This window comes from Argiope bruennichi, chromosome 1 (assembly GCF_947563725.1).
Source record: "Argiope bruennichi chromosome 1, qqArgBrue1.1, whole genome shotgun sequence".
Classification (NCBI taxonomy): domain Eukaryota; kingdom Metazoa; phylum Arthropoda; class Arachnida; order Araneae; family Araneidae; genus Argiope; species Argiope bruennichi.
The window spans coordinates 133,463,876-133,482,219 of NC_079151.1; the positions used below are offsets into that span (position 1 = coordinate 133,463,876).

Here is an 18,344-nt window from a genome sequence, read left to right on the forward strand (position 1 = left end):
AAAAATTAAGTACAAAATGTATATTTGATGATTGGAATCTAAAGGAGCACTACTAGTACCCAATTTCCACTTATAAAAACATGTACAATAAAAACAATTAATAAAAATAGCATTATTATTGCATAAATAAAAATACACTATTACTATACAAATTACACAAACAATATAATAAAATGAACACAAAATTCATCAAACCAAAAGCATTTTTTTTAATCAAAAAATGTGTATGACTATGCAAGACAGTAAAGATATAAATAAAAATATGGATTCTTAATTAATTATCTGCTTTTTGTTAGATACTGATATTAAATCTTCATAGAATTTAAAATATTTCTTTAAATTAAGTCAATATTTCTTTAAATTACTTGATAGTTTCTTTAAATGGAGTTTCCTGGTATGTAAAAAAATATAAATGTCAGAATCTGTAATTTTTCTGCAAATACAAAGAAGTGATTTTAAAATTATAAAACAATAGAACTAAGAGGTAAGAAAATATGTAATAAATTTGTCAGAGATAACACAATTCAAATTCCAATAGAATGAAGTCCTTGCCTTTCCCTCATTTATCTCAGTATTCATCTCAAGTTAAAAAAAATAATGTTATAATGTAAATAATAATAAATTTACTCAAAACTCTTATTTCAAACTCTTTTCTACTCTTATTTCAAAAACACAGCTTTAAATATATATGGAAAAAAACATTTTGCTTTCTACAGATTCCTTCTAAAGATTTCTAAATAGAAACTTTTATTTACTATAAATGAAAAATTTCAAGCATAATATTCCCACAACTACATTCCTAAATAATAATAATAAATAAATAATAAAAATAAATAAATAATTCCACTGTAGATAAATAATGTGTTATAATGTAATAATAATAAAAATAATGTTATAATGTAAATATTTTAAATTTATTAAAAATGTATGGAACTGACATATTTATAATTTCACTATGCCACATAATCATATGACATGTATCTCAAGAATAAATTGACTACTGTATGAAAAAATGAACCACACCTAGCAAAAGGCCAGGACCATTCAATGGAATGATGTAAATAGTATATCAGTTATCATCAGTTTAATAGCTAATTTTGAAAAATCTAGAATGGATTTATGCTGTGAACTTAAAAATTTTAATTTCTAAATTACCATTGTTCCTTTTCATATGAGACATGACATAATGTAATGTAATATAGCTTTTTACACATGCTATTGCTTAAATACATTCACAATTTTAAAGAGGTAGCCATATGAAATGAATTGGCATAAATAAAGATAAAACGTATAACAACACACATGAAGATGTAAATACAAATGCATTTAAGCATAATTGTGAATAGTAATAATTCAAAATATACAATGCACACAGCTAAACATTCATAGTTAAATATACAATAAATTACACTCAAGCAATAAACATTCACAATTAAATACACATGATAAATTATGGTCATACAATCACAGTTAAAACATTGAAATTCACATATATATTCATTTGGTAGCACCTTTATTGATATTAGAATGGGAGTACAGGGTACTCTCCTTAATACTAAAACTATATTTTTCTATATACTAAATACATGACATTACACTTTTTCTGGTTAGGTAGGAAGTAAAAACTTTTACGTCTTATTATATTTTAGTTTTCTGAAATAAAATTTTTTCTTGTTTCATTTTTATAAAGTAAATATGTGTTAGACATGAAGAAATATGTGTAAATATATGTTATATATAAATATGATGCAAAAACCTTGTTTTACAAAATGTTTTTGCCTTTTTAGATTACTTAGTAATTTTCAATCCATATTTTTATAAAAAAGACTATGTGGAATGATGGAAACTTTTGTAAATAGTGGTAAATGGATACATTTCATATAAGCACACATGAAAACATTTAATGCCCATCTAACAAAACCACAAACACACAACACTTACATGAATTCAAAGATACAAGTCACATTAAAAGTTACATACGAATATGATGCAAAAAGGACTTCAAACAAAATGAAACATTAATAAAGCTTATTTCAAAAACACAGCTTTAAATATACATGGAAAAAAACATTTTGCTTTCTACAGATTCCTTCTAAAGATTTCTAAATAGAAACTTTTATTTACTATAAATGAAAAATTTCAAGCATAATATTCCCACAGCTACATTCCTAAATAATAATAATAAATAAATAATAAAAATAAATAAATAATTCCACTGTAGAAGGAATAATAATTTATGGCTAACTTTTGAAAAAAAAATATTGATATAATGAGATAATGTCTGTTACAATATAATATGTATAAAAATTTGAATATGATTGATAATTTTGGGTTATATAAATATATTTGTTGTCTTTCTAAAAAAACGGTTGCACACTAAAAGTGGTGCATACGTATCTGGGGACCCGATAGTTGATAAAAAAAAAATCTATTTTTACCATATGAAAATCAATAAAATTTTGCATTATCTAATTTTCAACATTCATTTTGACACAATTTCATTAAACAAAATCTCTCCAATCAATGACTTTTAATAGAAAAGTGTGCATAATTCCTTTCCTTAAATATTCCACCATCTGTGATATGAAATTTGGTTTCATTGTGTTTATTACTTTTAGCCCCAGATGCTTACAAACAAGCACATTTATTTTATAATTATGCATTCTATATGTAATACTGTAAAAAATTTTCGATAAAAAAATCATAAATGATTGTAATGATGTATTTTAACATGTTTTTATTTGTTGTTTCTATAATGCATTTGAACAAATAAAAAAAAAGATAATATTTTTCAAAATAATCTAAATTACATTTATTCAAAATTATTCCTATCAGAACAAAGTGCCCAATGACATTGTTGCGATATCTTTATGATATTGGTCTTCATTCAGAATACCGAACTACATCTTGGAGATATCATATAATATCTTATTGCTAAAAGATATAGAAGCAGAACTATTTACTTATTATAACTTATTAAAATGTTATCAGCATAATAAAATAAGGTTAAAATCAAACTAGAAGAAGCAACATTTACAAGCAACATTTAAAAACTATTCCACTTTTTAAATATTATTCATAAAAAAATATATGAAAATTTTGTTTTCAAAATTATAATTTAACTTACATTATATAGGATGTGTTTGCAGATAGTCTGAATTTTTGTCTTATGATTAAAAATTTTGCATTGTAAATATAAACATTAACTCCCGATTCAAAAATGCAATAAGCCCAAAATAACAGCAACTGGTATATAACTGAGGCAAAAAGTATTTAATTTCATATATATTTATTTTAGCTTCATGTGTGTTTTGTGTTGCATTTTGTAGTTAGCAAAACAGTGGTTTTGTTTCTGAAAAAAGTTTCTTTGTGAATATTGAAGATCATCTTGTGCCAATAATCACAGTAAGATTATGGAATATATAAGTAGTATATGAATAAATAATATAAATATACAATAATTAAATAAAAAATAATATAAAGAAATATATAACTAAAAAATAAATTAAAAGTTTAAAACTAATTTTTAGTTACAAGATTTTTTTAATAGACTCTGATTATTATTTATGTAAAAATTATTTCAATATATCTGCATTCTAAAAATTATTTTGCATCTAGCTAATTTGAAACTTTAAAAAAATCCTACCATTTGAGGTCTGAGGGTTACTAACATCTGCTTTAATAATGAAATTTGAACAGCTCCCAAGGAATTTTTTTAGTTTCAGTTTCGATCAAAAACATTATATTTTAAAACCATCAAAAAACTTATATAATAGGGATAAAAATAATTGCATCAATTTAAACTTACTGTTTACAAAATCACAATCACATTTGCAACACAACTGTATGGCAATAAATAGCATATTACATATCTGAGATCAGATGTTAAAATGTTATAAATCACTTTTTCTAAAAAACTGAGTTTTGTATTTTCCAAAGTTTTGCACATTAATATTTAGAAAGCGGTAAGTGATGCATTTGTTATTTTGAGACAGTTTAGTGATTTTTTTATGATATCTTAAATTTTAAAATCATTATCATGCAAAAATTTTAAAAAAATCACCTTATAACTTTTTGAAATATACATATAAAAATTCTTAAAAATAGTAGTGCATAGTCTACATATCATATTTTGTTTGATGAACAATGAAATTGTTTTTACTTTAAAACAATGACTTCATTTTCCAAAATTCATGAAAAAAATTTCATCTAAAATGCTTCAGAGATGCTTCATGCTTTCAACTGCATAATTTTGTATATTTTCCAGAAAACATTTCTTCGTGAATGCAGCTGGAAAACAAATGTTAATCATTAAATAAAATCGACAACTAGTCTTGCAGTGCACAAAAATACAGCTATTTCTAATTCATGAGGCAGATTATGTCTCTCCATAAAAGTTTGTATATTGAGATTTGGCAAATTGAATCCACAATATGCTTAGAAAATATATCAGCATTTAAGAAATAAATATGAAAAAGAATTATAATTCCTTTTTAATTGAGGAACATATTTTTTAAGTAAGAATTTTTAATAATTTATTTATTCAAGACAATTTAGTATTATTAAAAAATTATTTATCTAATTAGTTGCTTCAATATATATGATATAAATTTACATACATATGGTTGTATACATGTTTATACTATCTTTATTTTGAAACTAAATTTTGAAAAAATATATGGGTTACTATTTGATCCACAACCTATTTAATAATTTCTTTGTTATATCACATTCATGATGTACAAGCCATTTTTGGAGGCTAGTTGATTTGCCAAGATTAATGATTGCTAATAGAATGAATTAAATATTTTATGGAAGTTGATTTTAAAAGGCTTCCTTAGCAAAATATTTTTAAACTTCACATTTTTTATAAACATAAAGCTCACATTATTTTAGATGTTTTGCATCGTTCTTCTCATTGTACAATCATTTTCCCTAATTTTATACGCACATCTTTATTTACCTACTTATATCACCCAGGAGAGCAACAATTTTAAAAATGGACACACTAAAAATTTTATTGAAAAATATGCCTTATATTGAAATCAAACCAAATTAATGTGGATAAATATGTCAAATCTTCATATATTAATCACTGATAATTGAAAAAAAACAAAAAAAAACAGGATGAAATATTAGAATCAACAATGAAAAAAATTTAAAGTCTATAATGAATTATAATGTTGTAAAAAGTACTAAACAGAACTTTAAAACAATTAATCAAAATAAATAAATAAATTATAGAGCAAACATTGGTATTAAAAATAATTTTATGATGAAGAAAAAGTTATTTTAATATTACATTTTTGGAAGTTATCGCATGGAAATATCAATATTTCAAAATTTGTATAATTTTTAATTAATAACAATTCTAATTAAAATTAAAAAATGATAAAAGGTGAATATTTCCAGCTTCATATTATATATAATATATATATATATAGTAGCTCTAGGTTAAATATATTAACCTGCAGAGTGCCAAGATGATGCAATATTTCAAATAAAATTAGACATCTGTTACAATTGCAAATATTCATCATTGAAGCTGAATAATTAAATATTTAACTTCAATTCATTGACTTTCAATTGAGTTCTCACAATAATGATGCCCGCTTTTAAAACTACAAATGAGAAAGACCTACTCTAGATGGTGTAAAACAATTGTATAGAACTTATCAATTTTCTCAGAATATAATTGTGACATCTTATGAGTGAGAGCAAGGCAAGCTGAAACTCATCACTCCAAGCATTAGGGTCTTATTTATGGTGTTGTGTTATTGTCAAGTTTATGTGTATTAGGAAAAATTGAGCAGGACCTTTCTGTATATCACTGTTATTAGCTGTCCCTTGGTGCTACCATTTGATGATTTTAATATTTTTTCCAGTAAAATAAATATTTATATTGCTTTTTTACTTTGGAACATACATTAAAAAGACAATTTGGCATCACAAAAACAAATTTTGAATTTCAAATAAATTTTTTTTTTCATTTTTATTTATCCAATTATGTTATTCTGAAACTTAGATTTTGTATAAATTAAAATTTTTGAAATCATACAATTTAAATACCATGCAAATTAATAGTTAAGTACAGCTGCTCTAAGTGTCCATGACAAAATAAAAAGAAAAAAAATAATCAGTCATAAACCTGATCTATACAAAAGAAAATCTAAAAATCTCCATATTTTTTAATGAAGCAAAAATCTACTAAATACAAGCACCAAGAAATTCGTGGAAATATTTCATCATTAAGATTAAAGTTTATCATTTAAAGTGAATATTCATTGTGATCAATAGGTATCAACACTGCCTAAGCAAATATTTCTCTATTGTTCAGTGAGGCTAATACCAGTTGGATAAAAAAAACTCATAATCTATTATAATAATACTATCCTATTGTGTGAATACTGTAACTTATTTTCAACATGTTCCATGGAAAGAATCTTTTTTTTTCTACTGCACATTCAATCTGATTATAGCACAACTATTACCAATTCGTCTTATATACACAATGAAAAATATGCATTGATTATATTATATTTTATATGCAGCTTCAAACTATTTCAATATTTACAAGGTGAAAACATTCTAGATTCAAAAATATTTATTCATTGTTAGTCTTTCTCCAACTGAAACAATATTTTTTCAAATATTAAGAAAAATATCTGCATGTCTATTTGAAGAAAATATACTGTATAATTAATTATGAATTACCCGACATATATATTTCTATTTTCAATAAGACTGATTTTAGATCTATTGAAACTTGGATATGTTTACAACAAAATTAAAAATAGAAAACTCATAAATTATTCAAATGTAGATATCCTGCTGAATGAATGCTATAACTTGTTTTTGACAGTTTTGTGCACAATTTTTTGATTCACCAAATCAATTTTTTTATTAAAAAGAATGGAGAGTTTTAATTACCATTTCAGTAAGGGCAAACATTATACTCAATAATTAGGTAGCTTCTGCTTGGTCATCAAGAGATAACTTAATATCCCAAGAATCTTGGTCATTGTTGCTGTTTTCCTTCCTTATATGTGCTTTTATAACCTGAAAATTCATTGTACAGTAAAATAATATAAGTAATGACAATTAATGATTTATTAACTGATTTAAATGTTAATTAATTTGAATAAGCCTAGTTAGTTTTTTGCAAACAATAAAAAAATATATTTGAGTTTGTGATGATTTAATATTGCTGCATAAACTAGAATAACTAGTAATTACTGTGGTTCAGTCAGCATCTCATTTAAGATTGTTTGGAATCCCAGCCATGATGTTTCAGCCAAAAACTGGAAAGACTTTTATTTCATATGTTATCTATTGTTTATCTGAGATCTGGAAGATTCTAAAGCTTTCTTAAATGTTTAAATTGAATTGTTCTTGAACATAAAAATTGAGCCCCATCAGTGATGGGCAAATTCTTAGTCTTGTGCTGTTGTGAGTTGCTTCGTTCCAATACATCTACTTGTTTGTTTAAACTAATAGCATAGTTCTTTACATCTTTGTAATAATAAATTTTTCAAATAACTGATATCAATATCAGATATCCAGCTTCTTTCTTTTTATGACTAATGTTAATTTTCATATCATATTGGCTATTAATTTAAAACTTGCCAGGGTACTACAATATATTGCTTATGTCACATCTTTCAAGTATAAATTGTTTTGGTTTGACAAAAAAAAAACTGTATAGATATTTTAGATAATATTTATAAAATATTAAATGAATTCAATCTAATATTTATTTTTGCATATCTGAATAATAAAATAATATATTTAATCTCTCTTTACTAAAGAAGTCCCCCCCCCCCCCCCGCTGTAATCCCTGCTCAAGAAGTAGGATTTGTCTATAGTACAGGAATGAATAATTAATTCTTAAATCATTATGCCCTAAATTATACGTGTATCAAATTATTGCTTCTCAAACATAAATTAAAATTAAATCATTTTAAGATGCTATAATTTGATATAAAATTATACATAATTAACATATATCTCCATTATTCTATGGATTTTTAATTGAATTAATAGGGCAGTATATTCTCAAAATGAAAAGTATATAATAATTAAATAGCAGACAGAAAAAAAAAGTTGAGGAGTTAACTGAGATTACCAATCAGTCATTATCTAATTTTCATTCTCATTTTGCAAATGAGTAGGATTTTCAATACTTTAAAGCTACTCAATAGTGTTAATGCATTTAATATTTTAAATCTGTTCTACAGTTTCAACATTCAAAATCCGATTTTGCTGAAAATAACATACGACTACTCAAGGGATGATTAATATGGCCATGGGATTCCAAGGAATTCTTGATATTTCAGAAATCTAGCTTTGAACAGGAAGTAAACAACAAAATTTAGACTTTTGATGTTAGTTTCAAATATTCAAACAGGATGAGATAATGTATGATATGTATGCTGAATGTATTAAAGTTTTGTTTAAAGTATAAGTTTTGGACCATGAAATAATTTCTTTAATTAGTTAAAATACTGAATATTCATAAATACTGTATGCTTTAAAATAAGTTTAATATACTTTACATACAGTTTTTAACAAAAAAGTTTACTCAATTAAGATAATGTTGTTAGGTAAAATGATGCTTGGAATAACAGTTAATAATTTAATATACATATGCTTTTCAAAAGCTGTATGAAGTTTAAAATGACACAAATTATTTTAAAAACTTACTTTGAGACCATACCATAATGTACTAAGTTCACCACGGTACCATCCCAACAGCATTATTGGTATTAAGAGGGGTGGCACAATATATAATAGAGCAGGCTGTTCAGCATTCCAGAAAATTAAAGATATGGTTGATAGAGATAGACCTATGCCATACACTGTAATACAAAATAAATTTCCATTTAACATAAAAAATCGATCAGAATGCAATGAAAAAGGTATTGAACAAAAATTTATACATACATATGACAGATATAGGGTAGTAGATCATTTTCTTGACAAAACAAAGATCGAATGCATAGCAATAAGATAATAACAAGCCTGAAAAACAAAAATAAATGTAATTTAATCATGCATGTCTTAAATGTAAGATAGGAAAATAATAGCTAAATTAAAATATAAATATTTAAAATTTTACTTTTGCTTAGTAAGTTAGCAATATATAATTTCAACACTCATAAGAAAACAGCTTTTCTCTAATAAAATGTTGTTTATTATACTTATAGAAGAATATATCTGTGCATACTACAGAGTCCAACAAATTTATCACATTTACAACTATGAAATTCAGTAGGCAGGTAGTCGTAATGGAAATTCAATGCACTTTGAAACATGAATTTTAAAACTAAAAATTCAATGTTTTAGGTTATTTTGCAGGAGTTTTTTTGAAGGTATTTTCTAAGTATTATTTTTAATTACTGTAAAAGGAAAATCTATGTACTATTGTAGTATGCATCAAGGAAATAGGTGAGAAGGATTTTTTTTATCCCCAGTAGATATCAAAGTCTTAACAAGTGCAAATGACTTCCGGCATAAGGTACCATTTTGCCCTTTATTAAATTTGGATTTAAAAAGTTACATAAATATGCTTGTTTTATTTCTGTGGTGCTTGATATCTTTGCCACCTCCCCTCCCTCCTTGCCAGTTACTATATCATCAAAGAGAGCAAACAATTCTTGTTCTAACAAAAATTGCTGTAAACTTCTGGCATAATTTACTGAATTTTTTTTTTCACTTTCCCTAAAAAAATGTTTGGAATTGGAACTAAAATTTCTGTATCTGACATTCTGCTTCTGTTACATTCTAAGAATTTTGATTCTTTTTCGGAATAAAAAGAATACTTAATAATAAAAATAATTCAAAATAAAAAGAAAACAAACAGTTTGCTGAAAATTGTTTTACCAGGCATTATTATATCTCCAAGACCAAGACCTGTCCAACGTTGATGACAAACTCCTAAATCATCAAATCCAATATCCTTCACTTGCATTAGAGATGGTATCTAAAATTAGAGAAATACAATAATGAGTCATAGAGAAAGAGCTACAAAATAAAAAACATACAACTAAAAAAATTTAATGTCAAAATTTATTTTGCAATTTATCATCAATTATTCATTTGTCATGCAATTATTCATTTTTATCAAATGGAAAGATATTGTCACATTGATTCAATTAAAAATTTATGAAATACTGGAGATTTTCATGTAATTTGTGTATAGAATTTTGTGAAAGACTTAACTTTAGGTTATAATGTAAAAATTATGATTATTCAATGAAGAAATGACATTTAAAGAGCACCATTGTTAAAAAGCTAACAGTTGTTTAAGTTGTATAATGGTTTTTATCTCCTAAATTCTCTAGGAAGATTAAAATCTATAGTAATATCCTAAGGATGAAATTTCATGCCAAATACATGTCTATGTACAAACAATTTGCAACATTTGCTTGAGGACAATAAGTTGCCCTTTTGTTATCTGATGAAGACTGTGGACCAAATTTTGTTCAACTGTGTCAGGAGAGTATAGATAACATAAATTGGGCAGAAAATTAGAAATATGAAAAATAATATCAGTAATAAAATAAAACAGAAAAAAATAAGAGATAATTATATTGAAGAAAAGTTTTAAATATTTTTTCCTCTAAATTCATGTGGAAAATATATACTAGACAAATATGTAACCTCATTGGGTAGCAGTGAAAAAAATACAAATAACTCATTATTAAAACAACAAAATGTTTAATAAATTTCATAGTCAAATAACTTATGGAAACAGCATATTTATCTTACATACATGTAAATAATAAATATCGTAGTATGTTTGATGCAAGTCCAGATGTAAGATTCTATATGCTTTCCTTTGGAACTAATCTAATAAAATTTAGTGCCAAGCAACAAGCTCAATGATTTTCATCACAATTGTCTTTGATTTGAACATTTGATTATCATGATGAATATTTGTTAACTTTCATTATGAATTAAAAAGAAATTATTTCACTGCTACTTAAATTTGTTATGGTATGAACTGAATACTTCTTATAAAACAGGAATAAGAATCAAATAATAAATTGCATAATCATTATTAAGTTGATCCATGTTACCTGATTTTGAAATTAACCCAAGATAATACATAAAAATTCCTTTGTGATAAGAGATGGTTAGATAAGGAAGACAAAAAAGGGTACACAGGAAAAAAAAACCAAAACGTATGTGAGAAACTAAAGGTTCGTACCTCCCTAAGCATATCATGAAAGTATACTATATTAATAATTTCAATTATGCAGACTGGTATGATATTCTGAAGTCACAGGTATATTAATTACATGTAACAATAAGAAACTCAAATAATTATGTCCTCCCATTTCTCTTCCTGTCCAAGAATGAATAGATTATCAATAATGTATTTAATATAAAACCAGTGTTGTGTTTTTTTAGATCCTAAGAAATTCATGGACCCAAATATTGGAATGGAGCTTTATTGTATTCAAACATCTGCAAAAAATTTCAGCAATGAGAATTTTTGCATAAATACAGTAATATTAATTATATAGACTATTAATTACAAATTAAATATTGATATTATAGCATAACATACAGTAACATTTAATAGGTATGGAAGATTAAGTAGAAAAAAGTGATAAAAATAATTAGGTAAACAAATTAAATAATCAGATACTTTCTGCTTCCTTCTATTTAATTATATAAACTAAATCTTTAGTACATTTAATTACAAATAAAAATTCAACTAACAAATTCAATATGTTTTCTACCAGCTGCCACCTCTTCCATAAAGTTTGCATCATCCTATAAAAAAGTTTAAAAACACTCAACTTTATGTTTAACAGTTCAAAATAAAAAGTTTGGTATAAATTAGCATATCATTTTTTAAACAATTGTAGAATGGTAAAGGGCAATACAATATGTGATAAGCTAAATTTTTATTCTGTGTGGTTACATAGTAAGTACCAGTTTTCAAGCAGAAAATTGATAGCTGTGTCTAACATACTCTAAGTAGTTGAAACAAGCATGAAAATATGTTCCCAATGACATTAAGTATTGCTATATATAACCTAGAGAACTTAACACCATAAGGGGTGGTACAAAAGAATTAAATAAGTAATACTGATCAGGAGTATGAAGCAAGTACAAAACGTCCTGAAATTTTTTTTTGCCCCCAGGCAAAATTTGTAATTTGGCACTAAATTTCAAATTTTCAATTCATATAGAAATAAATTCTTATTTTTAATTTGCTTTGTAGATCAGATAAAGAAATTCAATGTATTATGTTTTTTCAAAAAAAGTTTAAAACTTTACTAACATAAATCTCTTAAGCATTAATTTTTTTTTTCATTAACAAATAAAAAATATGTCATGTGAGATTCACAAATATTAATCTGCAAACATAATAACTCGATTATTTGCAAATCTGTTCCATAATTTCAATTTTTGTTCCTTCAAAACATTTTTATTTAAATTATTTTGTGCCTTAATTTTTTTAGTTATTGCATTCTTAGAATCAACCACATAAAAAAATTAAGAAAAATACAAAGTAAGCACAACACATTCTAAAATAAAATAAATAAAATGAAAAATAAAAGATTTTTAGTACACAAACTTTTACAAAGTATTTTTTTCTTTATTTCTTACCCTTCTTTATTCATAATAATAATAATGATGATAAGTGAAGCTATATAATATGGCTCCAAAAATGTTTTTTGTTCATTAAAAAGATATTACAAATGAAATTATATATATCATTTTGTATTTAATAGATCATATTATAAAATCAATTATTAATATATGACTTGCAAGTTATGAAAGCCCTTAAAAGATTAATATATGAAAAACTTTTACTTTTTACAATTTATTAATAAAATTAGGAATTTGAATGTATGACTTTGCAACCTTTTTTCAGGCTCCATTCCAAAAATAAGGTATCTTTAACTGCATTTTCAATATTGAACAAGAAGAGTTAACCTTAAAATTTATTGAAAACTTATTACTTGAAATAATAAACAATCTTATAAATCAACCGTTTATTTGAAAAATATTTTCTGTACGATTTCTTTTTACATCAATTTAAAATTGTCCTTCTGCTTTGAAAAAAAATATTAGATCTCAATCATTTAAACAATAAAAAAATGTTGAAGTATTGGTTTTAAAGATATAGATAAATATATATATAATAATTAAATTCTTTTCTTCCAAATGTATGGTAACATGATGAAAATGTGTAAGAGTATCTTTCACAAATAAATATATAAAGTAATCACATTAAAAAAATAAGAATAAAAAATAATATTATATTGCCCTTTACCAAATAAGAAGAAAAAAATAAGAATAAATTATTTAAAATCACAATGAATAACGAACAATACAATTATAAATGTTAAAAATTAAAATAATAATTATGTCGAGCCTTTTCGGTTTTTACATATACATAGTTAAAAAAATCTCAAGTCAATTTATTAACTAAGTTTAAATTAATTAAAGAAATATTTAAAGATAAAAAAACATTTTTCACTATGTACCAGTTTTTCAAAATTTCCACCAGTAGCAAGATCGCCCATAACACTCTTTCCGTTCTGTTAAAGCAAATAAAAATATGTTTTAGTACAGTAAATGACCAACAATACACAGTTGTAAAAAAGATTCAATAAAAAATAAAAAAGATTAAAAAAAGATTCATAAAAAAGATTCAATAATTAAAAGAATTTTATTCTTTAAATACAAGAAATTTATATTTTAGTTTTCAGAAGCAACATGAAAGTTCTTTTAGGATGGACCTTGGAATATGAATCATGGTTACTACAAGACCACCACACTTCAACAAATCTATGAATAAAGACCATAAATTTTGTAAAAAACTTTTTTAAGAGTGAAATTTTTTTTCTTTGAACTTTAATTCTCTAATAAACTTTTAACAATAAAAATAACATAAAATTAAAATTTTTGATTAAAATATTTAGAAAAAAAGTAAGTTATTGCACAGACACTTACTTTAGTAAAAAGAGGCGTAACGATCACAAAAAATATGTCCAGAATAAAAAGTAAAACAAGTAGAATGGAGCACATCTAAAAGAATAATAGCAAACCACAAATGATCAATATCCACAATAACATCTTGGAAGAATTTACATGGTAAATTAATTTTTAATCTAACAATTTTACATTTTTTTTACAGGTTATTGGAGTTAAACAATATAATTATGTAAAAACACAATTATGTGATAAAAATAGCTGTCCCACTGCGCACTGTTACATACCATGGTATGATTCTACCCATTTTTTTCCCTTTGGCAAAATGTGGAATGGATTCTACAATCGATCAATCACATAAATATGAGTTTATGCCGTTTTTGTTCCAGAAAATTCAATGCAAAACATAATTTGAATTTTTTTTTTATATTTTTTAAATTGAATAGGTTTATAATAAATATTTAGTGATATTTTAAAATTGATTCTTTACTTTATTCAAGAATAATGTCAAAGTCTATTAGAAGAAATAAGAGATGTATGCAGATATAAAAAGAAATCTTAACAGAGCATTTTCTCTACAAATTACCCTCTACTTTGATATAATCTAAAAAATTTGAATAGTTATTTTATTGGATATACTTTTTGGTAAATAGTTTAAAATGAAATGTTTAATCATTTTTTTGTAGAATTTAATATGTAAAATATGCAATCAAAATGTATTAATGTATTTTTGAATTTTTAAAGGCAAAGTTATATGCACCAACAATTTTGGATCAATATTTAAAATCAATAATTTGTGGAGTTTATATTAATATAAATTTTTAAAAAATTCTTTAGGTTATACAGTAGAATTTTAGTTTTGATGTAAAGAAATTTGAAATTGCGATAAAGCCAACTTTATGATATATATATAGTTTATATATATATACTTATATAGTTTTCATATTATATACTTTTATATACAGAATTTTAAATTAAATATAATGGGAATATTGTGGAGAGGCAATTCATAGAATAAAAGTCTGATGAAATGATAAAATATAACAAATTTACTCTGTTCATTTCTGTTATTATCTAAGTAAATTAATTGCAGAAGCATCACCAAAATTAATTTTTTTGTTGAAATAATTCATAATGGAAGTTTGTTACATAAATCATGTAAGTAAATAAAATCTAATTTATGTAGTATATGTATTATAACTCCAATTTAAAAAGGGGCTACCTTCAGGCTTGAAAGTCGAAACAGTCTTAGCAAACCAAAACATAAAAATATGCTTAAGATATTCTGCAGCATCCATGCATACCTAAAATAATAATAAAAAAGTATAAAATGTAAATATTTATATTAAATAATAATAAAAAGGTATAAATACTTGTATTAAAATCATATTAATATTTTTGAATTTCGATGTTTACCAAATCTGACATTTTAAATCATTTAATGAAGGGAAAAAAAAAAAATTAAGGAATACTTACTTTGCGTTTCTGAAGATTACCCATAATATGGGTATACCAAATGAAACTGTTTGCAAAATAAGAGACAAAGCAGTGAAAACTATTTTTCTATTGCAGAAAACAAATGCATACCTAAAAAGAAAAATTTTTAAATAATTTTTTAATTAATCGATAATTAAACAAAAATAATTTGTTTTAACAATGTAATATCAAGTTAAGACACCAATCTTTAGTCAAAAGATAATTAGCAGAATAATTTAATTAAAACATTAATTAGAGAACTATAATGAAAACAATGAATGAAAAATCTAAAATTTTCTCTAAATATTTTGACAAAAAATGTTAAGAGAATAATGTGACAGAACAATGGAAATAGTATTTTATTTTGAAATCATTAATGCTTAGGAAATATTTTTTTTCTTTGATAAATTTTCTAACAAAGAATTTTAACAGAAAATTTTTTAGCAAATATTTTTGATTGGCAATCTTTATTTATGAGCCTTTTTGAATTAATCCCACATGTTACCCTTAAAAAAACTTTACAAATGTCTTATTTAAAATAATTTGGAACGATTTTTATGTAAGAATAATAAATTATAAAAATTTGTTCTGAAATTGTAGAAAAAGCAACAAAAACGTCCTTTTAAATATCACTACACAATAAAATTAAAGGTACGGCTGTATTATAAAAAAAATTCCTCTCAGAAAGCTGTAAGATAAAGACAGATTTCTTATAATCAAACTTATTGCTTTTAAATTCCTTTCAATCTTTAGATAATCCTTATTATATTTTGAAGCAATCATAAATAGTGATTTTATTGCTATCACAGTTCAATATTCATTATAAAATAAATAATCTTAAGGCAACAAATATTATAAAAATAATATACAAATATTATTTAACATTCAATTATTCAATTATATTGAAAGAAAAATCGGCTGCTTTTTTTTAATTAATGTTGAAATTAAGATCTTATTTGTTATGCTTTTGAATATTTTAATTGAAACCAGTAGCTGGAGTAAAATTAATTATATTATCAATTTTTTTAAAAAAAATAATAATGAGTATTAATTGCAAGCCACTGCTGAACCTTAGGCTTAACCGCATATCAGTAGCAAACATAGTCAATAGATTAACATGAAATTTTTGGTGATTACTCTCTATTATGTCGTTAAAATAAATACCCAGACTTGGGTAATAGCTATAATGGTTGTCTTCTTTTAATACAGTATACACTCAGTAATGGGTGCAGACATCATACCAAAGGACTTACAAATTAAAAGTTCTGGAATAACAAATAATTCATTTTAAAAAATACATTTAAATAACAAAAGTTTATTGCAAAAAATATGCAGAATTAAAAATATATATATATATTCCATGATAAATATTGCAAAATATAATTCAAAATTTGAGCAGCAACCTATTTTACACTTTGGGAAGATAACTGGTTACTTTGATAAAACTTTGTCATCTGCTCAATAAATTGGTTGATCATATAATTTGGTTGATAATAATCAGTTTCATACTATTTTTTTTTAGAAAAAAAAAAAAAAAACAAAGTATGAATTAAATCTTTCCAATAGTATTTAATCACATTTAAAATAAATCTATTACCTAAAAAACAAATAATTGATAAATTTCAATGGTTGCATGGTTTATGAGATCCTGCAATGAGTGATTTTAATTAATATTTCACGAAGAAATTACTATTTTAGAAACTAAATTGTTTTATTTTAAACGGTGAAATGGTCATACAGAAGAATTGGGTATACCTACATATGATGCCAAGGTGTAATTTTTTTAAACAATAAATTATTAAATGTGTTAATCTTTTTTTCCCCTTATATCTTATTATATTAAGAAATTTAGAGAATTTCTATGGATTTGGCTAGAATCTTCTTCTGCCTTGTGAAAAACTGGTACACGATTCTCCTGCTTTAACACAGAAATAAAACAAATAAACACACACCTCCTTTTCCAAGAAAAAGATTATGATTATATTCAAAAGAACTAAAAAGCATGCAATTCTGCTTTTATATAATATTGTTATTAAATACCCCTCTTCCTTTATTTTTATTTAATTAGTTTTATTAAAGTTTTTAATCTTTAGAACATGAGCATTTGATTAATTTCAAAGAAAGGAAATGAAATAAAAAATAAAAGTTATACTCCATTTTTTTAAAAACTGACAACATAAATTATTGATATTAGAAACAGTTAAAATTAGGAGTTGGAAATCACTTTTTAACTCTAACTTCTAAGCAATTGCAGCAATCAAAAAACTTTAAATGCAAAAGTTATTCATCTTAATGAGGCGTTAATTCGGATAATTTGATTTATTCTTTTATCTTCAATATTAAGGAAGTTATGAGGAAATGAAGAATCCAATTCCCTCACCATTTCCATTTCTTTTGAGCTATATAACCCATCTATGAATTTGGCCGAGATTTTTACATCTCTTACAATATGTTTTAAGCATATTAAAATCCAAGCAAAATAATTCTAGTAACCCTGTTGACAAAACAACATGGGAAAGAGTCATACACAAATTATATAGACTTTTGAATGAAGGATGGTTTTGTTTTCTAGGGATCATGATGGAAGATCTGCAGAAATTTCCCCAAAGTCATATTATGAGAGCCATTGCAATAGGTTGTTTTCCTATAAGTTATCTATTTGTGTGTGTGTTTGGATGACCTCTGTTTTCATATTTTAGCAGATCATTTAGAAATTAACAAAAACTTAATTACATTAAAAGTTCATCAATGATGATTTAGAACACATTTTACCCTTTTTGTGGACTTTACAGACTTTAATAATAATAATAATAAAAAGATAATGAGAAGGGGTATCAATTAATTACATTTAGTGTATTAAAAAACTCATAATAGAAGAGAAGAAAATAATTATTCATTTGTAGATCAAA

The 18,344-nt window shown here is 24.2% G+C and overlaps 1 protein-coding gene across 2 annotated transcripts in view; it reads right to left on the bottom strand.

The window, feature by feature from the left end:
• Positions 1-253: 253 nt before the first annotated feature.
• The window catches only part of LOC129979342 (signal peptide peptidase-like 2A), a 31,736-nt gene continuing 13,645 nt past the window's right edge, over positions 254-18,344 (bottom strand). For both annotated transcript variants that reach the window (XM_056090706.1, XM_056090705.1), the window contains 10 exons: positions 15,436-15,546; positions 15,182-15,263; positions 13,981-14,055; positions 13,512-13,565; positions 11,731-11,784; positions 9,883-9,982; positions 8,944-9,021; positions 8,704-8,858; positions 6,931-7,059; positions 254-4,290 (listed from right to left, as the gene is read on the bottom strand). In XM_056090706.1, the coding sequence (XP_055946681.1) occupies positions 6,964-7,059; positions 8,704-8,858; positions 8,944-9,021; positions 9,883-9,982; positions 11,731-11,784; positions 13,512-13,565; positions 13,981-14,055; positions 15,182-15,263; positions 15,436-15,546 (805 nt within the window). In that variant the 3' untranslated portion in view covers positions 254-4,290; positions 6,931-6,963. The remainder of the gene's footprint in view (positions 4,291-6,930; positions 7,060-8,703; positions 8,859-8,943; positions 9,022-9,882; positions 9,983-11,730; positions 11,785-13,511; positions 13,566-13,980; positions 14,056-15,181; positions 15,264-15,435; positions 15,547-18,344) is intronic.